At 38.0% G+C, this 26,862-nt stretch overlaps 1 protein-coding gene across 1 annotated transcript; it reads left to right on the forward strand.

The window, feature by feature from the left end:
* The first annotated feature begins 2,643 nt into the window (after window positions 1-2,643).
* Window positions 2,644-4,587, forward strand: LOC148843622 (amino acid transporter AVT1I-like). Its single transcript, XM_088959122.1, has 3 exons — window positions 2,644-2,916; window positions 3,028-3,635; window positions 3,829-4,587. The coding sequence occupies exons 1-3, from the start codon at window positions 2,841-2,843 to the stop codon at window positions 4,345-4,347; spliced, it is 1,203 nt and encodes a 400-aa protein (XP_088815248.1). The 5' UTR covers window positions 2,644-2,840; the 3' UTR covers window positions 4,348-4,587.
* Window positions 4,588-26,862: the final 22,275 nt, after the last annotated feature.

The raw sequence follows: 26,862 nt of genomic DNA on the forward strand, positions 1-26,862 counted from the left end.
GACCCCTCTCATTCCTCTCACCCTCTCTCTATTCTCCATTCTTTTCTCTCCATTTCTCCCTCGTCTTTTTTTGATTCAATGTTGGCCCACTATTCATCATCTCCATCGACGAGAATAGGGGAGTTACAGTGGTTGTTCTCCCCTAAACCTCACTTAAATCTAACAAAGATCCAGCGGTTTCTTGTTCCATTTTCTTTCCTTATATTTTTTCCTCATTCCCATGTCGATTTGCCTTTACCCCTTGGATCCTTGGCCAATTCCCTCACGTCCTATAAACTCCATTGTTTGAATTGAGCAAATTGCTATAGCGGTGATAAAAAATCCCTTCGTTGATTAAAGTAGCTCATAGTTGGGAGTATTTTATTTTAACGATCGTCAGACCACACTCCTTCAAATGTTGCTACTTACATACAATTGACCTAAAGAGGAAGCAAATCACCCCTCTTTGACTACTAATAATCCAAATTTGTTGATGTGAGATTGATTTGTGTATGAAATTCAATTTAAATAGTTTATTTGGCTTTCCCATTGATATGAAATATTCTGAATTTGGTTTTACCAGTAATATTTCCAGAAAATGGACAAAATATTCGAAGTAGAATATGTTGAGTAATATCGTCGTTGCAACTATTAGGGTTTGCGTTTTTCTACAAAAGAGAATATGAATTATAGGAAGCTGCTCGATTAAGGGAAAAATGGTATTTTGTAAATTGATCAGATGACATCTAAGGGTAAAAATGTAACTATACATGTTTTTCATCTTGATCATTGACGGAAGGGTGGTATTTGTTGATTTTTAAAAAATATAGGGGAGGTTTTTATGATTGTTTGAAACTTCAAGGGAGGTTTTTGTATCTTACCCTTTATTTTATTATTAGGCATCAGTAACACCGAGGTCAGAGAAGATTGTCAATGTTAGGCACTTAGGCTCCCGGTTACAAGAGCCTATTTCATTACAAAGGAAAAAAATAATAAAAATAAATAAATACATAAAAATAATGATAAAAATGAAATAAATACAATTGAGAATATAAAATAAGAGGGAAAATTGGTGATAAAAAAGGGTGTGGGAGTGAAAATGATCTCCCTGAATGCGAACCAGATGAAGGGAAGGGTGAGCTATCAAATTGGAACAGTGATAAAAATAATAAAAAAGAAGGGTAAATTGCAGATTAGCACCCTGTACTTTGGGCTTAGTCTAACTTTGGAAACTGAATTTCAAAGCATGTCAATCTAGTACCTAAACTCTCAAAATGTCTTAATTTACTCCAAAATCTTTAAACACTGTTAAGTGGCATGTGAAAGGATGCAAATGCCTTTCAGATGTCATCTTTTTCTTTAATAACCATCCAAACGCCCAAATCCAAATGTCCTATGGGTTGCTCACCATTGCTTTAGTTCAATATTCTTGATTATTTTAGAAGAAGATTATGAATAATGTCTTATTTTGAAGGGTAATTTTGATATTTTCAAAAGTTTTAAGTTGCACATGTCATCATGTGATACAGATAATTGAGAGACTGTTAATGATGGGGACTAAACTATGACGTTTTTTAAGTATTGACACATTTTGAAGTTTGGGTACCAAAGTGAGACTAGGCCTAAAGTGTAGGGTATTACTCTACAATTTACCCGGAAAATAAATATATACATATATAAAATAATAAAAGGGGGGTGAGAAGTAGATCAAATAATAATAATAATAAGTAGTGATAGATTTGCAAGATAAAATAGGATAAATAAAGGATAATTCAGTGAACAATTGACAAATAAGTGCATAAAGAGAATTCCATAAGAAAATGCCAATAAAATAAATAAAATTCTAATGAAAGAATATGCAAAAAAAAGAAAGAAAGTAAAAAAGTAAAAAAATAATAATAACGATAAAACAAAAAATATAAATATAATAAGAGTATAATAAAAAAATATAAAATAAAGGAGAAATAACAAAAAAAAAATAAATAAAAAGATGAAAATTGATGGTAAGAAAATAATAATAAAAGATGATAAATAAAATAAAGAAAATAAAGGTAGGGTGTGGATTTCTTATGCTGATTTGTTCTTAGCTTAGTTTGCTCTCTCTCTCTCTCTGTTATTAATATGTTCTTAATTAGTTAAAGAATTGGATATTTGTGTTTAAGTTTGTTTAGAATGTCATGTGAGCCCTACTTATGGATTTGGAAAGAAGGGTGCCTAATCCCTTTCCTTGAGTCTTCTCCAGATTGGTTCAGCCAGTGTCTTGGGTTTGGAGTAATATTAAACCAAAAATACTTTTTGATGTAGATCCCAGAGCTCTTATTACCTCCATTTCACATAACTATGGTTGACGACTCCAAATCAGGCCTAAGTGAACCATTTTCCGATGCTCACAATGAATTAATATGATAAGTAATAATGAGTTATCATTTAGATTTTAGAATATAAATCCATACATTTATATGTCTCGATGTGAATGGTTCTTTCTTCATTCCAAACAAGTTTTAGACAACTGGGGTCTTTCCGACATCATAGAACCTAGAAAGGAAACAGACTATCTGTTATATTTCACCGCAAGAAACGAATTAACAAATTAATCCTATTCTTTCTGCTGTATTTCCTCCTATTCCATCTCCATCTCTTAACCCCCTCCGTTCTGTTAATACCGATGACGTCTGAATAACAAGTTAAACTTTTTGCTCTTAGTTTGAAAGATGGCTGTATATCGATTCTTGCCCTTCTATATCTTAATTTCGATCTGTTGATGCAATTTTAATTTGAACAATATCGCCAGCTGAAGGTGCAGATTGAAAGAAAAAAAAAACAAAAAACAAAAAAACAAAGGAGATAACATACAAAGGCAAATGTCATCAGCGCCACAGCAAAGCAAAGAAATCAGTCTCCTTAAAACCTTTATTAATGGCATAAATGCCTTGTCAGGTTTCTTCATCTTCTCCATATCTTTTTAAATGCTTCTCCACATTATGTCTCAGTTGTTCTTCCTAGATTAAGAACATCATAATTTAATATTTCTGATTTTTTTTTTCTCAGGCATCGGTATAATATCAACCCCATATGCACTCTCAGAAGGAGGGTGGTTGAGCTTAATACTTCTTTTGTTGATCGCGGCATCAGCCTACTTCACCGGACTATTGCTCCGACGTTGCATGGATGCAGACCCACAAATAACAAGCTATCCTGATATTGCAGGAAGCGCATTTGGTCGGAAGGGAAGAATTGTTGCATCCATTTTTATATGCTTAGAGTTGTATTTTGTTGCAACAGAACTGTTGATAATGGAAGGGGATAATTTGCACAAGTTATCCCCCAAGTTTGCATTGAAGTTAGGGAAACTAAGAGTTGAAGGGAAGCATTCTTTTGTTATAATTGCAGGTCTTACCATCTTGCCATCTATGTGGTTGAGTGATCTGGGTATGCTGTCTTATATCTCTGCTGGTGGAGCACTATCTTCTCTCATCATTATCATATCTGTTTTATGTGTTGGTGCAAGCACAAGTGTAGGATTTCATGGAAAAGGAAGGCTCATAAATTTACAGGGAATGCCCACTGCACTCAGCTTGTATACTTTCTGTTATGGAGCCCATGGTATATTCCCTACAATATACAATTCAATGAAAAACAAATCTCAGTTCCCAAAGGTATTGGATAACAAAGTCTTATTCTTTCATGAACTAGGTTTATTTTCTACTTTGAACTATCAGCAGGAAGACAAAATCAGCCTTTGAAGCAGTGTTGTCAGATTCGGATGGACTGATCTTTTGGAGTTCCCAGTTATTTGATGGGTTTTTTTTCCCCTAAAATTAACTGTTTTTCCTGCATTTTTCATTGCAGGTCTTATGTCTCAGCTATATTACTAGTACAATTGCATATGTCTCCATGGCCATTTTGGGCTATCTAATGTTTGGAAAGGACGTCCAGTCACAAGTAACTTTGAACCTTCCCACAGAGAATATCAGCTCAAAGATAGCTATATACACCACCTTAGTGGGTCCACTTGCAAAGTATGCACTGACTGTGATGCCAATTGTAACAGCCATTGAAAGCCGTTTGCCAGTTGAATTCCAAAAGAGGAGGCCTGTTAGCCTCCTTATCAGAACTTTGTTACTCTTTAGCACGGTCGTCTTGGCTGTTGTTTTTCCATTTTTTGGGTATCTTATGGCTTTCATTGGAGCAGTTTTAATTGTTGTAGTTTCATTTTTGCTCCCCTGCACATGCTACTTGAAGATAACTGGAGCATACAGGAATTGGGGGTATGAGACTGTAGGTATTGTTGGAATAATGTCAATGGCAACTTTGGTTGGAGTAGTAGGAACATATTCATCTGTTGTTCAAACTGTGAGAACCATTTGAGCTTCTAAACTTTTGTGCTACAAATTTCGTACAATTGTTCTATATTTTGTTTAGATGAATTTATTCTTTTTGTAAGAAGTATTGGACAAAATGCTGTAGAAAATGCATCTTGTCCGTCATGATTTTGATCTAGAAAACACATCAAATGTTTAAGTTGGTCGTGGGATATGATGCTAAAATTATTTGTATGGAATTATGAGCCAAAAATCACATTAAATATATAATGTAGTATTTAAGTAATTACTCTTTTTTTTCTGAGTTTTAATTTTCCTACTGCTAATTCATATTTTCTGGAGTTGGGCATTCTTAAACCAATATTGACCAATTAATTACACAGAACCACTACAGTATAAATTTCTATAGGAAGTCTATATTCATTATAAACTTTGTGAGTTTCAGTACTAGATATGCCATCAAAATATTCATTACAAGGTGGTCTTTAGTTGGGATTCGCCTATTTATACTAGTTGGGACCAATGCAATACTTGGATTGGACTCTGACCGGTCTGGTTGAAGTCCAACACAAGCATTGTTTTTGGGTTATGTATTGTTAGATAATAAATTTGTATTAATTTCATTAGTTATTTTTAGATAAATTTTAATAACTTTATTAGCTTTTTTTCTTATAAATGAAATTTATATTGGGGGTACGACTTGGGCGGACCCAATTTAAAACCAGGCCAATCCAGCCTGTAATTTTGCACTGGGTGGATTTGGATGATTTTTGGTCCTCAAGAAGCTCGGCATGGGTCCAAAAGTTTGGGTTTTTTTTTTTTTCTTTTTTGTTTTTTATTTTTCCGTCTGGGCACAGGCCTCGCCCTTAGGTAGCCCAAACCCAGCCCAAGCTGCCCCCACCTTGTCCTAACCCGAACCCAACCTGAATGGGCTGGGCTGAATTTGGCTTGAATGAATGTATGTATCGATACATTAATATTGAATTTTAGTATGGGCTGATTGATCAACCTGAATTTGGCTTGGGCTGGATGCATAAAATTTTAGTGCAGGCTGGGCCTGGGTTGGACAGTTCGGGGTTGACCTTGGGCTTGGGCCTTATGCCCAATTCTTAGGGTTGGGCCTGGGCTGAGCTTAAACCTGGCCCAACCCACCCAATTTGCACTCCGATTTAAACGACTAAAACTAATTGTTTAAAAGTTATAATGTTCATTAATTTTTAAAATTACTTTTATTTCTAAATATTTGTTTTTGCTTGAATGAATGTATGTATTGATAGTGAAATAATAAAATTATTAACTAGTGTCACCATTTACAGTTGAGAAGATGATGATCAGGTGTAGGGGGCAAGGCTGGAGCTCGGCTCACTAAGGTTGTACAAGGCTCGAGTTCGGTTCGAGCTAGAACCTTGAGCTTGAGCTTGACTCGAGTCAAAAACTCGTAAGCTCAATCTTGATTTGAGAAAAAATGTTTTATAAAATTAACAAATTATATATAAAAATATTTTTATTTGATATTTAAAAAATTAAGAATTATAATATTTTTATTATATATATTATTTTCTATATATATATATTTTCGAGCTCGGCTCGAAGCTCGGTTGAAATTGAGCCAAGTCGAGCTTTTCATGAGCCAAGCTCGAGTAGCTTGTGAAGAGCTCGGCTCGTGGCCACCCCTAGTCAAGTGGGGCCTGTGGAAGAGCCATTGGATTCAAATTTCTTTTAGCGCCACTTTCGTCAAAGGTGGGCTTAGCAATGGCTCTCCTACTCTCTCAATGAATCATATATTTTAGGTATATTAGTTTCTTATAATTAAATTCTATTACTTAAATCCATGAATAATAATTTTAATAGTATAAAATTTACATAGAAACAAAATTGGGATTTTAGGTGGCATTTAAGTTGTTCAACCATTTGGGTCAAACAGGTCAACCAATGAGATTATAGTCAAGGTTCAAAATATTGATAGAGGTTGATACGACACCTATATCGGTGCTTTTTTGTGTTTTATTTATTTATTTTTTCAAAACCGGTTTAGAGGGGTTGGTTTAAGTCCCGACTATCCTCTAAACCATGGCCTGACCTAATACACCCCCTGTAGGGGCGTACCGGGAAGGCCTTTATACGATACGTATTGGACCATATGTATCAAAATTTTGAACCTTGATTATAGTTGAATAATCAAATTTTTTAAAAACAAAAAAAAATGCAATGACTTGTTAAAATATACAAAAAAAAAAGTAGAAAATCAATATACATATATGATATTATATATTAATTTTATTAAACAAAAATAAGTGTGATAAACAATAATTATTTTTGTTAATGATGTAAATGAAATACAAAATTTAAAATTAGTTTGAAAATGAAACATTTTTCTAGTTTAATTTGGTGGCAAGTCAATATTTAACTTTCTCAATAAAATGATAGAAATATAATAAGTTGTAAAAAATATAAAAGCCTTTTAGAAAAATATGAATATTTAATATTATATATTCATTATATTAAAAAATAAATATGATAAATAAACTTATTTTTATTAATGATGGAATAGAATACAATAATAAGAAAAAAAGAGATTTAATGTTTAACCTCGGAGTCCACTAAGTAGGTTAAATGGTTGAATACTTCAAAAAATTTTTTTTGAATGAAAAGAAGTGAGCCCTTTCTATTCAAAACAAACCCAGAACAGGGCAAAACAAGAGAATTAGGTAGGCCTACATACATCAACCAAAGCTAGAGACCTTAACCAGTTAGGGCAATTGAAAACAAAATGACCCTGGACGTGAATGCCCTTCTTAGCTAGAGAGTGTGCTAAGCCATTACGATTTCTTCTTGCAAAAACAAAAGAAACATTTCAAAAGGAAGCAACTTCTAAAATGTCCCTCAACAAGAAAAGATCTTTGGGGCTAAAATCTGAGATCTTTCTATTAGCAAAAAGAAGCAAGCTCAAACAATTTGATTCTAGGATAATTTTAGAAAGCCCGCATTGACGGGCCAACAATAGACCTTGATGCATAGAAATTTTCTCAGATTGAATAGCCAAGAAAGAAGGGTAGAGGCCAAAACAAGTTGCAGCACATTTCCCTTGCCAGTCTCTAATCACAACATCGAAGCTAGCTTTATTAAGACTAGTAAAGCCTCCATCAGAATTCACCTTGTATACACCACAGTCTGGATGTTGCCAAAAAAGAGGGCCAGCTCTAGAAGAATCACTTGGAGGTGAATCTCTCCACCATGGTTTCATATTCCTGGTTGATGTCTTCACTTCTCTAGCAACAGAAGACAGGAAGAAATTAGGAGAAATGTTAGCATTATCTAAAATTAGCTACCTTCTTGTTTCAACAGGTGATTGCTAGTTGAATAGAAAGCTTTATGATTTTGTCTTTAATATAACAAGATTCTAGCCAAATTAAAAATCATTCAGTGAAGCTAAAGTGTCTGTCAATTAGTTCACCAACTTAAGATGAAGATCTTGGTTATGGTCTACGGCCAAAGATTCTTCCTCCTTTGAGAGAGGGGAGCCAATGGTCGTCCCAAATGGAGATTTTTGCTCCTAAATTAATAGCCCAACAACACGCATTAAGAATTATTTTTCTACCTTCTAGGATGCTTTTCCATCCCCATGATCCACTGCTTGAAAAATTATCACATAAAAAATCCCTGTTTCTAATACATTTTGCTGAAATTTCTTTCACCCATAGACTCTCCTCTTTAGTGGCTATCCTCCAAGAAAGTTTGGCCAGCAAAGGGTTAAAAGCATGGGGTCCGGGAACCCTAGACCTCCATCTTACTTGTTTTTACTAATTGTTACCAATTAAGCCAATGAATTTTTCTGTTTCCATTTGCATTTTTCCCCACAAAAAATCTCTTTGCATTGACACTATTTTATCACATAAGTATTTGGGTAGGAGAAAGCATGACATTGCATAATTATTTTGTTCAATACTTCAATTAGTTGCATCAACAATCTTCTACAAGCAAGCGATAAATGGACCCAATTCCTAGTTGGGTAATGTTTCAACTAGTTTGATCGATTGATTTGACCACAGGATAAAAATACTAATAAAAAAACCATGTTCTAAAAATTGATTAGAACCACATTTCTCTATCAATCAAAAAAAGTAAACTTGTGATGTCATATATTAAATAATAAAAGTAAAAATATAGAAAACTATAAAAATAATATAGAAAAATTTGGCAAATGCCTTTAATATTATATATTTATAATATTAAACAAAAACATGCATGAAGAATGAGAATTATTGTTACTATAATGGAAATGACTAAAATACAATGAGAAAGAAAATTAATGTTTAAATAGGTCAATAGTTTAACCAGTAAGGTTACCTAGTTATTGACCAAGGCAATGGTTTCTTTTTTTTTCCCCTTTTTTCTTTTTGCAACAAAGTGGTTTGAGTTGAAACATATTTACAAATTTTCTTGGGTGACTAGTCAATTAATTTAACAATTCTTTAGGTTGGAAGGCACTAAATCCACTATGCTTTAGGTTGATACAAACTACAAGCAAGAAGATTTAAAACTAAGTATTTAGGTTGGAAGGCACTAAATCCACTATGCTTCGATTACTAAGATCAAGTGGAGAATTAAGATCTAATCGACGAACATGTCATAATGGATCGAGTGAAGAAACGATTACGGTAATAGATCCAATGAATAACCAAATTGTTCAGTTAATCTCAAGTAAGGGAGGGAATTAAGGGGACATGAAGGAACATGATTTCTAGGGTTGATCATTTCTACTAGGGTGCACTTTGATTTTGGAGAGCCTTCAAATAGATTAGTTAAAAAGTTCTCTTCGGCAAAATGGAGGGCAGAGAATGATGAATTGATGATTGAATTGGGAAGTAGGTAGGTCATTTTTTTCTTTGGGGGTAATTCTTGGTACAGTTTGACTAAGGAGGAGAGGGAAGAGATGGAGGAAGACATGGCGTCTAGTGATTTCATTTTAGATGACTAGTAAGTGTATATATGCTTTGCACGTGGTAATATTTGATGTCAACAATGATAGAAAATAGGGTTTGAATATGATACAGGAAAGACATGATATCAGAATTGTTTTGACCAATCAACTAGTATCATAAGCATGTTAATCAATCAAATGCTATTTATCAAAATTCATGGATGGATTTTGATTGGTCAAAACTCTTCCAATATCATGTATTTCAAGCATCATAGATTTTCCTTCGAAAATAATATGTTTCCAAAATTTTTTACAATTTTTTTTATATTTATATTCTATAAAAATTATTCTTATTTTTGACACTTATTTTGTTTAATATGATGAATATACAATATTAGAGACGTGCCCAAATGTTTTCTAATTTTTTTTAATATTTTTATATTTTTTGTACCTTCATGTTGTTTAATTATGACATCTAGGATTTACACATTTGACCTAAGAGGTTGAATTGTTGATTCGCCATTAAATTTTCATTTTATTTCTTTAATTAATAAAAAGAATGATTCTTTATCACATTTATTTTTCTTTAATATAGTTAATTAATATAAGATTCAATGAGAGAATGAGTTAATATCCTAAACATAAGACTTAATGAGAGGAAATTGAATGAGAAGAAATGTAATAGTTCAAATTACATTCTGTATCCTCACAATTATAGAGGGATCAAATACAAAAAATAGGGTAATTCTAGTGAAGAATAGGATTTAATTAATGTTAATGGGAATTAATACTTTAAATATAAGAGTTAATGAGTTGGATTTGAATGAGTAGAAAAGTATTTATTCAAATTCCATTTTTGCCCTTATAATTAAACAGCAACCAAATTCAAAAATTGGGGTGTTTTAGTTAAATAAAAGTTTTACACTCTCATCCACACTTTTAATAATAGTATAGATATAGGTTTTGAAAATATTTACTCATTTCAGCGGGTTGTGAGGCATTTTGTACATTTGGAGCAGCCAGCATGTTTTTTTTTTCTTTTCTTTTTTAATATATTTTTTTATGTATTACCAAGAAAAATTGAAAGCGAATTCTACATCATACATTCTCACCTTTGTAGAGTGTATTTGCTTTGAAAGGTAAACAGTTAAACATGATTATTAAGGCAGGACATCCCCTCCCTGTTCCCACCCGTAGCCAAAATCCCTTACCCTATCCTCATTGGGTGGGGCCCAGTTTTCTGGGGAAAGTTGCCTCATTTAGGCTATGTTTGGTTTGAAGGAAAAGGAAGGGAAAGGTAGGGAAACATTTACAAATCGTGTATAGGTTTCCTTGTCTTTCCCTTCCTTTCTCTACCTTTTCCTTCAAACCAAACATAACCTTAATTTTTGTACACTAAGGCTAAAGATTACCTTATGTTGAAATTGGACATTTCAAAGTGAGAGTAGAATAGGTTTTATGGAAATATGGCATGGCAATTTTTGGAACATAATTTTAACTTGATTTATGCATGCTTATCATCTACCAAGCTTGCATGTGTTAATAGATGGGAGATCAAGTGAAGTACTTTGTCATCGTTCAGGACTAGGTGAGGACTTCCGAGATTAGTAAAGATATTGGAATATGGGACATGTAAAGAAAAGAAATGCATTTGAAGCCGATGAGCAAGTAGCTGAGGGATTGGGATTTCCTACAACCAAATACTCTGCACATACTGTGAAAGTATAAAGTATGAGAATCCAGTCAATACATTAAAAACATCTTCCCATAAATTTAATATACATGTATTGATGGATACTATGTGAGCAGAGTTCTTGCTTGTGGGAGATCCCAACTTGTAGCTGAGATGGTCACTCAGGCTGCATTTGACAGTCCTTATTTTAAGGACTTATCTCCTTTTTGCAATTAAAAACTCAGTGTTTATAAAGACATTTTAACAGAAATAAAGGAGATAAGTCCTTAAAATAAGGAATGCCAAACGCAGCCTCAGCATCACTTCGATTATGGAGGCGCAGATCACACCTGCGTAGGTGCAACCTTTTAGTGGCAAAGTCGGTGGTCTGTCCCCACCCCTTGATTCCCCTGTAATGTAATACCGATAAACAAAAAAGATACACTCTTTCCCTATTTGAATTCATAAAGAGAAGTGGGAATTCATTGTCAAGAAGATTCAACTAGGGCAGGTTGGTCAGGTTTAGAATCAGCCCTTGCCCAACACTGAGACTAATCTCCCTAATTTGGACCTTGGTCATTCTGGTCCAGTTGTCTACTTGTTTTCTATCTTTTACTTTTATAGATTATGTAGCACATGTTACACCATCTAAATGGTTTATCTTGTATGCATTATAATGTATTTCAATTGTGTAAGTTTAGGGCCCTATCGGTCCACTTAGGATTGGTCTTGTTCTTAGTTGTATCCCTTGAAATCGTTTGGAACAATTATTTTATAGTCTTAAGTTTTTGAAGCAAATTTGGGTGGGAATGAAAGTGAAGGCAGGATTAGATGCAGATCAGACAAAACTACATCCACTCTGTACCAACCCATTATCTTGTTTTATCTTTTCCTTGTTTATCGATATGTTTATATTTTATTTTTTAATTAAATGCAACAACTAGGTTGGGCTAGAGTAGGCTAAACACAGACTTCCAAAGGAAATCTGCAGTTTCTTCTTCAATAGATGTGAAATGAAACACATGCCATGAAATCCAATCAGAAATGAAACAAGTCCACCATTTATACTGTTACCAGATGGACCAGTAACTGAAGACTTCCAATTGGGTTTTGTATAGTAATTATTTATCAGAATAATTACCAAGTTCATGAAAATTAGTTTGTGGAAATCATTAATTTAATATTTTCCAATATGGCAAAAAACCAAAGTAAATTACCAAAATTTACTAAAAATTTTAATACAAACATACAATAATTATAAAGGTAACTAATTTTGTGGAATTTTGAAAATTAATGTTGAGTTTGTTTTTCAATATCTTCTTGAAATTATTTTTTTTTTCAAAAAAATCATTTATTAGTAATTATTTTTTCAAATCTTATCAATATAAAATGATATTGAAAATGAACCAAGGGTTTTGGTTGAATACGGGTTGGATCTTACCCATATTTCCATTCTTCTTAACCCATTACTAATTGAGTTTGGTTGAGTAGAGAAGTCATCAACCGGCGTCCCGCATGGCTATCACCGTACGGACACTGGTGACTATTCTAACATTCTATTCTGGTAGAAAAGTAACGATTTAACAGTGATTTGATTAAGGTGGCAAAAAAATTGAAACGTAATTGTTCTAACAGAGAAGTCGTCAACTGGCGTTCTGCATGGTTATCACCGTACAGACGCCGGTGGCTATTCTAACGGTTTATTCCGGCAGAAAAGTGGAAAAAAAAATTTTACAACGATATGAGAAAAGTGGCAAAAAAATTGTAACGTCATGGGAGATGATCTGAGAAAACACCTGTTCAACGGTGACTCATCCTATTTAAACGACGAAGCTTCCTGAATCAGATTCAAACGGCGACTCTTCAAACGTTCTACTCGATCTGCATTAACAAACACATCATAAAAGAAGAGATAAAACGGGAAGAGAATGAAAAACAAGGGAAGAAGAGAGGAAGAGAAACAGGGGACTTACCAACCTGTTTTAGCCTTCACAAAAACAAACAATCCCTCTTTAACCGACAAAAGAAGAGGAAGAAAAGAATTGTTTAGGGGATGGAAACAGTGGAAGAAGAGGAAGAATGGGAACTCTGAAACGTGGGAAGAAAAAAGAAGAAACATGGGAAGATTAGTGGTTATTAGACCTGTTCATGGGCCAGGCAGCCCGATGGGCCGACCTGGCATGGCCCAGCCCCCGGACGGGCTTGAACACACATTTCAGCCCGTGGTTTGACCTCGGGCCTAAAAGCCCCAGCCCGACTATGTTGCGGGCCGGGCTCGAGATTTGTTAAAAAAGCCCAGCCCAAGCCCGGCCCGACCCAACTTATAGGTTAAACCAAAAAACCCTAATATCCTAACCCCTCTTCTCATTCATCTCTTTCTTTTCAAAGCCAGTTAGCCGAACCTCTTCTCAATTTTCACAGTGACTCTCAACCTCACACTCTCAAGCAAACACAAAATCGATAAACACTCACCAGCACAACCAGTAAACTCTGGCAGACTAGCATGAGTCCTCTCTCTCTCTCTCTCTCTCTCTCTCTCTCTCTCTCTCTCTCTCTCTCAGTTCTCACTTCTTCTCTCTCAAATCTCAAATGCGAACTCAGGCACCGGTGAGGCGGCAAACACAAGCACTGGCGGTGGCAGTGAGTCATCTCTCTCTCTCTCTCTCTCTCTCTCTCTTTTACACACACACACACATGCGAACTGACTTCACTTTTCACTATTAAAATCCCAGCTCACCGCGAACTCAGCACCGGCGAACACAATCATCGGCGGTGAGTCCTCTTTGCCATTTTGTTGTATTACATCAAGTGGTCAAGTAATAGAGTGGAGAGAATAAATTTGTTAGGTGGAGAGTTTGGTTTGGGTTTGATCAAAACCCTACTGAACAATTTCCAAAATCAATCTTTTCTATAGGTTGGGCTTCAGGCTTTTTATCAAAGCCGGGCTCGGGCCCAAATTATAGGCCCGTTGGTCAGGCCGGACTCAAGCCTGGGCCTAACGAAATTCTATTTATGTAAAGTAAAAGCCCGGTTCGAGCCCAGCCCAACCCAACCCATGAACAGGTCTAGTGGTTATGTAAAATGCTTGTGAGAAGGAAGGAGAAGGAAATTTGAGGAAATCTATGTTGTTCATTGAGGAAATCTCCACCTCTGTCACAACAATGTAATGAGGTGGCAAAAAGTTGATAGCCCTAGTGACATGTCAAAATAAGAGGTCTGGGTAAGGGGAAGGAATAAAGTAGAGAGAGTGAATGAGAGAGCTAGGATGGGTTAAGGGAGAAAAGAGAGAACATTGAATGAGAAAAGAGAGGAGGAATGGAGAAGGAGAGGGGTGCTGACATGGCCCATGTCACTATATAATATAGTATAGATTATTGATATTTATTGAAAGCTTTTAATAATTAATGAAAAATAATTAGTTATTCAATTTAATTAGTGATATTTACTGAGTAATTATTAATGAAAATTTACTAAATAGTCGATATATTTAGATATTTAATGAAAATTTAAGTAAGAAATTAATTTCAAAAAATATCAATTTAGTCATTACATTTTCCATAATTTTAATATTTTCAGTAATTTTTGAGCAATAATTAATTATTAATATTTTCAATAATTTTGTAAAATCCAATTCAATTTTCAATAAATTAATTTTTTATAATTTCAAGAATTTTTTGAAAACTAATTATTCATACCAAAAGTTAATAATTTGTTTTGATAATTTTGCAAATTTAATTTTGGTAATATTGGTAACCAATTTTGGTAATTTTGATAATTAAGTATGATAAATTATTTATTTTTTTTGTAAGTTTTGTCATTAACTTTGAAACTATTGTAATTTATTTTTATTTAATTAACTTTTGACATCGAGATTGCCTTGGCAGGAGCAAGGGTGGGGATGGGGATTAATAGGGATCCTTGATCGAGGACAAGGATGTGGATGGGGAGTGAAATCCCTACCCCACCCGACCCCAACAATATATATTATTTACATTATAAATATCAAGATATATTAAAAATATTATTTATATTTTAAAATTTTCTTTGTTTTAAGTAAATAAATTTTCCAAAAAGCACTTTTAATGTAAAAGTTTTTGGTAATTTGAGTCATTGTGAGGAACTTACCTCCATAGAGGATTAGGGATGGAGGATAACTTTTATCCTTGGTGGTGATCGAGGTTGAGGACAGGGATTTATTTCAAAATCAGGGTCCAATATGGGAATATGATCCCTATCCAAAACCCACCCCATTTTCACTCAATTACTTTTAACTAACAATAAGTTCCTTATTTCACTATTAATTAACAATAATTATTTAAATTTAATTAGTTATAGATTAACAGTAATTTATTACCAATGATTATAGTTTAATTAACATAAAATTAATTGTAATTGTGTCTTTGTTATTTTTCTATGAAATGATTCCCTTCCATCTTATTATTTGGTTTTAAATTTTCTCATGTATCACATGGGGCCCGTTAGTAATGGGCCTTAGGCCCATTTTCTCTAATGGTTCATGTCCCAAGGTTTAGCATGGCCACTTTGGGCCTGAATATTGTATGGTGTTGGATCCACACAAGTCTCACACAAGTCCATAAGGGTTCGGCTCCACCTTTGGAAAAATGTTACATCGAATTCACTGCTCAAGGTAGTGAACCTTTGACCCAAATAGCCTAGGCTTAGTTTGGGCTTAACATTTATACCTAAATGATCTTTGAATTCAGCCACCCTATGAAGAGCTAAGGATAACGGACTAATGTAAGATAAAGCCCATCAGGAAATCAACCCTATAATGGTCTCTTACACCTAACCTCTCAACCCATAATCATCAAAGCACTATCCACAAGGAATGACCTCTTCCCTGACTACAAAACATAGTTCACACTCTCTGCATGAATGGATCCCGAGATTAAAACCTTTCGTAAAATTTTTTCATAAAATAGTAATATAAAATATAGATACATTTTGCAAATCAAAGTTCAAATACAATTGAAATTCTCTGCCAACAGTTTAGTTTTCCCTCAAAGAATGTGTAGAGCCTGATAATCACTTTGTTTGACAAAGAGGTCAATCCTATCATTATGGTCACCCACTCAAGTAATTTTCCAAATTACCCCAACATGCCCAGGTATTTTCCCCTTGATGGATCTCATTGTTTGGCATATCAAAGATAACACAGTCCTATACCTAATATAGTATTATAATCAAGTTTGGGGTTAAGTGCAACTTTCTAGTTTTGCCCATCTATCTCTAAAGTTCAGGGCATAACTGAACATTGGTATGGGTTCAATGTTTCTTCTAAAAACCCACTAAATGTGCTTGGGGTCTAACCCTAGTAGCTGAGACAAACTCCTCCACTAGTTCAACATCACATGAGTGTTAGCCTTGTCAAGATAAATTCCCCTAAGTTTTTCCAATTGATGAGAGTATTCTAAACTAACATGAGTCTCGTAAGTGTTCAATTTAAGGAGTAATTCACAAAAAAAAAATACCGATTAGATCATGAAACAATAATGTACTTAATCCATTCACAAATAATGTTTTATGTACATCAATCTAATTGGAGCTAAGAGCATACACTATTTAACAACTCCCATTTGCACTTATGTCCAAATGAGCATTAGCCTCAGTTCCATACTATTCAAGTGTCCTTCAATTACCTCCTGTGTCAGTGGCTTAGTTAATAGGTCAGCCACATTTTCTACTGATGCTACCTTCTGAATCTAGATGTCTCATCTACTAACAATCTCCCGTACATTATGATACTTTCTTTTAATATGCTTTAACTTTGAGTACACTCTCTTTAGCTTGAGCAATGATTCCAATGTTATCACATAACAATGGAATGGGTGATGTGTTGGATGGTCTGACTCCTAATTCCTAGAAGAATTTCTTCATCCATGCTACTTCTTTGATAGCCTCACTTGTGGTAATGTACTTAGCCTTGACCGTGGAGTCTACTATGGACCTTATTTGTTGCTTTTCCAAATGATTGCATAGGATCCAAACATAAAGATGTATCTAGATGTAGACTTTCTTTTATTTGGACCAAATTGGAAATCAATATCTATATAGTCGATCATCTTGGGTTATTTTAATGGCCTGAGAAATGTTAAGTCGAGTGCACAACATAGCATACATGATGCTCTCTATGGTACTTTCTCATGTCCTCTATCTCCTCAGTGGTCTTAGGTGGCATTCCTTTGAAGAGAATGATTCTATGTCTAAATGAAATTAATCCCTTTTTGGAGTCCTGCATGTTGAATCTTTTAACAATCTTGTCAATGTAAGTAGATTGGGACAATTCAATTAGCCCTTCGGTCTATCTCTATAGAGTCGAAGCCCCAAGATTTAAGAAGGTTCTCCAAGATCTTTTATGGGGAATTGCTGTGAAAACCATACCTTCATTGTTGTTAACATTCTTGCGTCATTTCTAATGAGTAGAATGTCATCTATGTTAAATAGTTTTGTATGCCCTTAGCTTAAATCAGAACGATGTACTTTATGAGTTTATTGTAAATGAATAAAAGTGCATATGTTTCTGTGTAATACTCTTAAACTGGACATTTAATGAGACTCGTGTTAGTTTAGAATGTTCACAACCAGTGGGTCGGTCTAGGGAGACCTATCCTAATAAAACTGACACTATTTTGCCACCAAGTCGGTTGGGGTGGCCTGTCTCAGCTGCCAGGGTGAGACCCTAGGCACATACAGTGTAGGATTAATTGAATCTTTGAACTGGACCAGATTTCCAGTATTGCCCTAGACCTTGGAGATTGATGGGCAAAATTGAAAAGTTACACCCGACCCCTAGACTCGATTATGATACTGCACTGGGTGTCGGATTTGGCTATCTTTGATGTATCAATCAGTGAGATCCTTAGTAGGGGCCAAAACCTGGGTATGTTGGAACAGTTTGAGAATTCATCTAAGTGAGTGATCATAGTGACAGGATCAGCCCCTTTGTCGGACAAAGGTAATGATCGGGATGCACTTTCACTGATGGAAACCAAGGCTGTCGGTAGTCGATTTCAATCGTTGAGATTTGTTTTTGCAAAGTATATTTTATATGAGATATAAAAGTATATATATTATTGTTTCTAAAATGTTTACAAAAGGTTTTAATTCCCGGGATCCATGTAAGTAGAGAGTGCAACACTGTTCCTTGCAGTCGAGGGAGAGGTCCTCTCTTGTCGGGCAGTGTATGATCATTATGGGCTGAGAGGTTAAGTGTAAGCCCATTGAGAATAATACCTGATAGGCTAATCTTGCATCTGCCCACAGTCCCTGTGTGTTACAAGGTGGCTTGGCCTAGGGACCACTTAGGGTAAGTGTTGGGCCCATAGAGCCCATTATATGGGTTTCAGGGGGTACACTGTCCATAACAATGTATTCGGCCAGGCCTTGTAACAAAGGCTGGCCTGAACCCATGTGGCTGATGTGTAGATCAATGATTGGGTCCCACGCCATACAAGGAAGCCCAACTGGGCAGCAGTTAGGAAGGTTAAGTGAGCACATAAGCTTAATGGGCCTAAAGCCCATTTCGAACTGGACTTATTTAATAAGTTAAATATGGGCGGATTCTAAGACGGATCAACAAATAGGATAGGGTCTTAACCCTATCAACTCAGAGAGTCCAGATTTGAATATTCAGATCTGGAAACCTCCTAATGAGGTTAGGAGAAAGCTGATCTAATCTGTAGATAAGATAAGGGTTTATCCTTATCATCTAACAAGAGGTCTGATCCAAATATGATTTGGACCAGCAGCTTCTAATTGGATTAGGAGCTGATCTTTTAGGATTACAAAAGAAGGAGGGGGCGGCAGCCTTTAGAAGATATACATAATCAGATCTTCTTCAGAGCTGAAAATCACAGAAGAAAGATTTCTGCAATCCCTACAAAAGATCTTTCTTGCCGCCTCCTTCCTGCAGCCGCCAGACATCCTGTTCGATCTCCAGTTGTGGGAGAAGTCAAGATTCGATCTTGACATCAGTTCTTTAAGAAAGAATTGATAGGAAGTTGTGCTCATGTGCCATCCTGTTGTTTCTTGCGAATGACAGAGATCTTGGAGAAGAACGCTGTTGATTCTGCTCTATCCTACACTACGCCATTTTCAGTGGGAGAAGTCTTTGGATCCTTCCTTGAGCGTGAACACCTTCGTTGGGAGATATTTTTTCTCTGTATCAGGTATAATCCTCTCCTACTTCTTTTGGTTCAGATCCAGTTCAGTTTATGGTTCAAGATTGATCATTGAAAATATGATTTTCTAAATAGGGAGTGTGATTCCTAGTTGAAAGGGAGAGAAAATTTTTTGAAATTCGCCCCTTTATTCCGCAACATTTGGGTGTCCATACGATGGATCTCTCATCCCATCAGTCTACATATAGGACCAAGAATGCAACATTGTCTTTTGTTGTCTTTCTTTAAACACAAGGTTCATCTAGATTTTTCTCAAAATCAAACTATTTGACTTTTTGAGTAAAAATAGATGTTCCAATTTCTAGAACCTTGTTCTAATGTGTATATGAATCTATTGAGCTTTACACACCATGTGCTCCTGACCCTTAGCAACAAACCCTTATGATTGCTGCATATAGATATCTTTAGTAAGATATCCATTTAGGAATGCAGTTTTGACATCTATTTTTCAGATTTCATAATCGTAGTGTATAGTTATAGTTAATAATATCTTAATGAATTTAAGCATGGTCATGGGCAAGAAGGTTTCCTCATAGCCAACTAATTCTTTTTTAATGTAACATTTAGCCACAAGTCAAGCTTTATGGGTCTTAACATTTCCATCAAAGTCTTTTTTCTTGTAGATCCACTTGCAACTAATTGCTTTCACTAGAGGGAAGGGTCTACTAGAGTCTAAACTATTAGTATTCTTTAAGTTCATCTCGGCTTTCATGCCATCTATCCACTTTAAAGAGTCTATGTTTAGTATAGCTTATGTATGAGCCAAGGGATCTTCCTCACTATCCATGGCTTTCATCAAGTAAATTTCTTAATTATAACCAAAACATACAAGCTGTTTAAATACCTAAGTAGATCTTTTAGTAGGGGTATTGATATCTAGAACTTGTAGGTTATCTCCCACTACCTTTGATCCCTCCTTATCAAGAATAATTTCTTGATAATGCTTGCTCAGGATGTGGTCCTCTTCTAAGAAGGGGGCATTTTGAATAACAAAGAATTTTTGTTCTTTTGGGTCATAGAAGAAATACCCAATGGAGCTCTTAGAGTAGCCTATAAATAACCAATGACTGATTTTGGATTCTAATTTGTGTGCACTTGTCTTTTGACATGTATTGAACAACCTCATACATTAAAGTGTCTAACACTTGGTTTCTTGCTAATCCATAGCTCATGTGGAGTCTTAGGAACTGACTTGATCGGAAACTGGTTCAACATGTAGATCATTTTCTCTAATGTATGTCCCCAAAAGAATATGGGTGATGGAAGACGATTTGACCCAACCTATGAACCGGTGACACATGTACACTGACTCAGCACGAGCAACAACTCAGCGTTGTAGCCTGGTGCAACCAAGTGACGGGCCCATAAAGCAGCTCGCTACATTGTATCTCACAAATGGAGAAGCTTGCTACAACGCGAGCTCCGGGTTCCCCGAGTTACCTTTGAAGAGATACTCCGAGGCAACTTTAGCTCACGAGCTAACAAGTCATCCCAAGGACCAATTCTACTAAGGACAATCCTGGAGTGTTCCAAGCTCGCTACAAAATAGCTCACGAATGAGTCGCATGGGCACTCCTCAGGAATCTTCTATCTGATAGGCTGAACTGATCAGACTACGCCATATCCCTTACTGCGGTGCAGTCCCCGTCCTTTCAACAGTCTACGCCCATGTCTCTCAGCAGCGAAGGCGTGCCTGCCACTTTGGAGACATGTCACTCACCCAGGAAAGAAGTATGTCACAACGGCCACCTGCGTGGCCCTGGCGGGTAACGGCTATGGCACGAACTCCGTGGTAGTTACGCCCAACCTAGCATGAGCGCCCCGTTAAAAATCCCTTGGGGCAAAAGAGAAACTTCTTCTTGAGACTTCTAATCTCTTGAGTATAGTGAGAATGTGTTATCTTCACTCTTAGCCTTCGCCCTCTCTTTGCTTCTCCTACAGAGTACTAACTTAAGAATCAGAGTATTCCCGTCAGGCAAGCCCCCGGGAATCCTTCTTCTTTTCCTTCATCTCAGGTACCTTCCATGAGCCATGTGAGTGTCAGCTAGGAGTGACCGAATCGCGCAACATCATTTGGCGTCGTCTGTGGGAAACGCTTCGAAAAGCCTTTCTCTAAACTTTCACATCTTTCTACTCTTCAAAAACTCAACACTCATGGCATCCTCAAGCAACATCAGATGAAGCACGAAGATGGATAACTCTAGGGAACAGCCCCAGCTTCCTATTGTCTGCATCGGACAGTTCACCATCCCCCTCTCAGCCGATGGGATTCCTAGTTTGAATGTGCCTATCATAGGGGCACCCATCATTGCCTCGCTCCCTACTACATCCGAGCAACCTTCATCGAACCCTCGGTTGTGCCCCCAGTGGCCATCCCAAACCAACTGGAAGACTTGACGCAATGCATGCAGGCCATGCAGGCTCAAATGCAGCAGTTCCAACATTTTTAGCTTTATCAGCAACATATGCTACACCAGGTCTCCCAGTACCAGTATCAGCAACAATTTCCCCAGCTGCCTCAACCTCAGCTTCAGCAATCGCAGCTCCCTCCTCGGCACCCAACCTCACAGTGGGCTAGGTCTCGTCGTCAGGAGGAGCACCTTTCAAGCCAAGGAGAGGCCCCCAGAACCCTCCAAGGAGCCAGGCCTCCTCCTACGGCGAACAAGAAAGGCCGGCCACTCCAGCCTCGCCACGGGCGGTCAGGTCGGAAGGACCTCAGCTCGCCAAGTCCACATTGCCTCAGCCCTCCAAGCCCGATACCTCATTCTTAGAGAACTGGTTCGAGATTCTGGCTATAGGCTCTAAACAGGATCCCTCTGTCCGCAGTCATCACCAGCAGCCCGAGCTACTTCCTGCACACACCATCTCGGACAGCACAGAGGTGAGCAGTACAAATGTCAAGCCCACCAAGAAATAGAGACGCCGCCGCCGAGCTCACCGGTCTACCACCCACGACTTGTCCGAGCTCGGAGACAAAGAAGAAGTAAGCTCGGGCGAAGTCAAGGCTCCCATCCTTTCAGTTCAATCCACCCTATCTCCCGAGCTCCTGGTAGTCCCAATGCCTAAAGACTTTAAGCTCCCCCCTCTTGACAAGTACGATGGGTCATTTGACCCAAATGATCACACAGATGCCTTCTAGTAGCAGATGCACCTGGCGCCCTGATCAATAAGAAGTTGGGCACAGTTCGTGCAAGCCTTCACGTCCCACTTCGTTACCAGCAAGCGGTGCCTACAGATTGAAGAAAGCCTCCTTAAGATAGTGTAGAGAGAGGGAGAATCCATCTGGAGCTATGTCAAGCGGTTCAACGTCGCTTGCATGCAAATACTGCACTTGGATACCGTCGTGCGCCTTGCAGCAGCCAAGAAAGGCGTGACACACAAAGAGTTAAAATGGCACATGGTCGTCAATCAACCAGCGACCATAACCGAATTTCTTAAGCTCGTGGACAGGTTCATAACCACCGAAGAGGAGATCAACAAGAAGGGCAAGGATGCGCCCGATAAAAAGGAAGAGGGAAGGAGAGCCTTCCAGTCAAGGGGACAGCCGAAAGAAAAAGGATGCAGCAAGGGGGGCAAAGCCGAGTCAGTCATTCCGAGCTCCTATAGCGGACTGAACTGATTACACCCAATGAACGCAAAGCAGGCCAAAATCCTGATGGCGATCAAGGATGCCCCGTATGTGAAGTGGCCACCCCATTTGAGGGGAAATCCCAATGAGAGAAATAAGAATCTGTATTGTAGTTTTCATAGAGATCACGGTCATAGCATCGAAAATTGTAAAAACCTCCGCAACAAGATTGAGGAGCTCATCCGTCGCGGATATTTAAGGAACTTTGTACAAAATAATAATAGTAATAATAAAGCGGGTTGGCAAGGGGAGCACAGTAAGGATGCTCCCGAGTCCAGCACCAGGCTGGCCGAACAGTCACAGAGGTAGTCTCCGGAAGAGAGGCTGGTTTAGGGGACCATCCACATGATAGTGGGAGGTTCGATCATCGTGGGTTGTACTTCAGCAGTAGCTCGGACGTCAGTTCGTGAGGACACCCGGGAAGAACAGAATCCTCCAAAGTGGTCGAGGACAGAAGAAACAATTTTCTTCACAAAAGATTATGTGCGAGGGGTTCACTACCCCCACGATGACGCACTCGTAATAAAGTTGAGAATCAACAACTTCGAGGTCAGGCGCGTACTCGTTGACTCATGCAACTCAGCCGACATCCTCTTCAAAGCTACGTTTGACCAGCTTCAGTTGCAGAGAAGCGACCTGAAGCCTGCGGACACTCCTTTGGTGGGCTTCAGCGGAGAAGAAGTCCGGCCCCTTGGGAAAATAATAGTACCTGTGGAAGTCGGCACATGGCCTTGCGTTGTTAGATTCAAACACGACTTCCTGGTGGTTGCAACCGCTCCCCATACAATGCCATAATAGGCCGGCCGATCACCCATGTCCTACGGGCGGTGGTTTTCACCTATCATTTGGCTATGAACTTCCCAACAGACTTCGGTGTGGGGGTAGCGCGGGGCGATCAGCTCGAGTCCCGGAAGTGCTATGTCACTGCCCTGAAGGGAAAGACCAAGGTGGCCGACAACCTCAAACTGGAGCGGCCTACGGAGCAAGGCGAAGAACGAGCCGCACCCACGGAAGAAACAGTCGTAGTCTCGACCTCAGCAGTCGACCCAGCTCGGATGCTTCAGATCGGTGCTTCCGTCCAGGAACCTCTACGATCCGAACTGGTAAGCTTCTTACTTCAAAATTTAGATATTTTTGCATGGTCCACGACATAGATGTCCGGTATAGACCCCGACCTTATAACTCACAAGCTAAATACTGATCCTGTAGTTAGGCCCGTTAGACAGAAGAAACGCAACCTAGCCCCGGAGCGGTGGAAAGCGGTCGATGAGGAGGTCGAGAAGCTCCTCGCAGTTGACTTCATAAGAGAAGTCCACTACCCTAGCTGGGTAGCCAACCCCTTCTTGGTAAAGAAGGCCAACGGCAAGTGGCGCATGTGCATTGACTACACCGACCTAAACCAAGCCTGCCCAAAAGACTGCTTCCCGCTTCCTAGAATTGACCACTTGGTGGACACGACCTCAAGGCACGAGTTGCTAAGTTTCTTGGATGCCTATTCAGGCTATAACCAAATCAGGATGGACCCGGTGGATGAAAAAAAAACTGCCTTCATCACGGAGTTCAGTCTATACTGTTACAAGGTTATGCCCTTCGGGTTGAAAAACGTAGGGCAACCTTCCAAAGACGTAAATAAGTTGTTTGCGCCATTGATTAGTAATCGAGGTGGCGAGTATCTCTCTGACAAATTCAGGGATGACTTAAAGGACAATGGGGTAGTATCACAACTAGCTCCTCCTACTAACCACAGTTAAACGGTGTGTCAGAAAGGAGGAACCGAACTTTATTGGATATGGTCCGATCACTTCTCGTACACTCGGATCTACCCACATCCTTTTGGGGTTATGCATTAGAGACTGTAATATACGTGCTGAATTGGGTTCTAACCAAATCCATTTCGAAGACTCTCTATGAGCTTTGGACCGACAATAAACCAAGTGTGAGACACTTGAAAATTTGGGGTTGTCTAGCACATGTTAAAAGAACTAGTGCTGACAAACTAGAACCCAAGACCAGTCGTTGACTATTTATAGTTTACCCCAAAGGATCTGTGGGTTACTTATTCTATGATCCAAAAGAGGAAAATGTGTTTTGCAATCGAAACGCCCACTTCTTAGAAGAAGATTACATCCTGGATAATCATCATCAGAAAGTTATTATTGATGAGGAGAGCCCAAGGGTAGTGGGAGATGTTCCACCAGCTCTAGAAAATAACCAACCTAGGAGATCTACCCGGGTTTTCAGGCCTCTAGTTCTTATGGCTATGACCAAGAAAATTACTTGGTGGAAGCCACGACCAGTGAGGAGGATTCCGTGACTTATATGGAAGTTATGCTGGACATAGATTCTTTAAAGTGGGTAGATGCCATGAGAGTTGAGATGGACTCAATGGAGACCTAAAAGGCAATTGGTTGCAAATGGATATATAAGAGGAATAAGGGCCCCGATGGTAAAGTTGAGACCTAAAAGGCTTGTCTTGTGGCAAAAGAGTACATTCAGAAAGAAGGAATTGATTATGAGGAAACCTTTTCGCCCGCAGCCATGCTTAAATCCATTAGGATTCTACTAGTTGTAGCAGCTTACCATGACTACATGATTTGGCAAATGGATGTCAAAACTATGTTCCTGAATGGAGATCTTACTGAAGATATCTATATGCAACAACCACAAGGTTTCATAGCTGCAGGTCAGGAACACATGGTATGTAAACTCAACCGATCCATATATGGACTTAAGCAAGCTTCTTGGAATTGGAACATCTGATTTGACTCTACCGTCAAACAGTTTGACTTTAAGCAAAATTTGGATGAGCCCTGTGTTTACATGAAGACTAGTGGGGATAAGGTTATGTTCTTGGTTCTGTATGTAGATGACATTCTACTCATTGGGAATGATGTAGGAATGTTAACTACGGTGAAAGTGTGGCTTTTACAGCAGTTCTCTATGAAAGACCTTGGAGAAGCCTCCTACATACTGGTCTTCGACTCTATAGATATAGATCAAATAGGATAATAGGATTATCCTAGTCTGTTTACATTGACAAAATAGTCAAAAGATACGACATGAAGAACTCCAAGAAAGGAAGTGTTCCTTTCAGGCATGGAGTCACTCTCTCCAAGGGTAAGTCTCCCAAGACATCCGAAGATATTGAGGGCATCAAAGAGGTCCCCTATGCCTTAGTCGTTGGGAGCACCATGTATGCCATGCTGTGCACTTGTCTTGACATTTCTCAGGTAGTGAGTGTGGTAAGCAAATACCAATCTAACCTAGGGCAAGAGCATTGGACCACTGTGAAGAACATACTAAAATACCTTTGAAGAACAAAAGAGTTTTTGTCTGGTATTCGATGATAATTCATTATAGATCCAGGGGTATACTAATGCTAGTTTCTAGTCAGATCCAAATGATAGAAAGTCTACACCTGGTTATATCTTCATGATAGGATCGTGTGATTTTAGCTAGAAAAGCAGCAAATAGGGGTCTGTCGCAGATTCCACAACCGAGGCCAAATACATTGCCGCAAGTGAAGCTGCCAAGGAAGCCGTTTGGATGAAGAAGTTCATTCAGGAATCAAGAGTAGTTCCATCCAACACATCACCCATTCCATTGTTGTGTGACAACACTGGAGCCATTGCTCAGGCTAAGGGGCCACGAGCCCATTCGAAGTCGAAGCACATCGAGAGGAAGTACCATGTACTGCGGGAGATAGTTGGAAGAGGGGATGTCCTGACTCAGAATGTAGCATCAGAGGAAAATGTAGAAGACCCATTAACTAAGCCACTGACACATTAAGTGTTTGACAAACACGTGGGAAGTATGTGACTCCAGCTTGTACCCGATTGGACCTAAGTGCAAGTGAAAGTTGTAAGACAGTTATGCCCTTAGCTATAATCTGATTAATGTACCTTTTGACATTTATTGTAAATGAACAAAGTACATAATTGATTCATGTCATTGTAGTGTGTTTCTATGTAATACCCTTAAACTCGACACTTATAAGATTCGTGTTAGTTTAGAATCTTCACAGCCATTGGATAGATCTGGGGAGATTTATTATGCCAAGGCTGAAACTAATGTACCGCTAATGCGAAGGAGATTTATCATGCCAAGACTCGATTATGGTACTGCTCTGGGTGCCAGAT

This window comes from Nelumbo lutea, chromosome 8, assembly GCF_056320005.1.
Source record: "Nelumbo lutea isolate HS-2025 chromosome 8, American lotus-T2T, whole genome shotgun sequence".
Lineage (NCBI taxonomy): Eukaryota > Viridiplantae > Streptophyta > Magnoliopsida > Proteales > Nelumbonaceae > Nelumbo > Nelumbo lutea.

Excerpts from the sequence above, each read along its gene's own strand:
- LOC148843622 (XM_088959122.1), top strand. The coding sequence starts at position 2,841 with ATGTCATCAGCGCCACAGCAAAGCAAAGAAATCAGTCTCCTTAAAACC. Across the intron at positions 2,917-3,027 it reads TGGCATAAATGCCTTGTCAG|GCATCGGTATAATATCAACC; the intron begins GTTTCTTCATCT and ends TTTTTTTCTCAG. Across the intron at positions 3,636-3,828 it reads ACAAATCTCAGTTCCCAAAG|GTCTTATGTCTCAGCTATAT; the intron begins GTATTGGATAAC and ends TTTTCATTGCAG.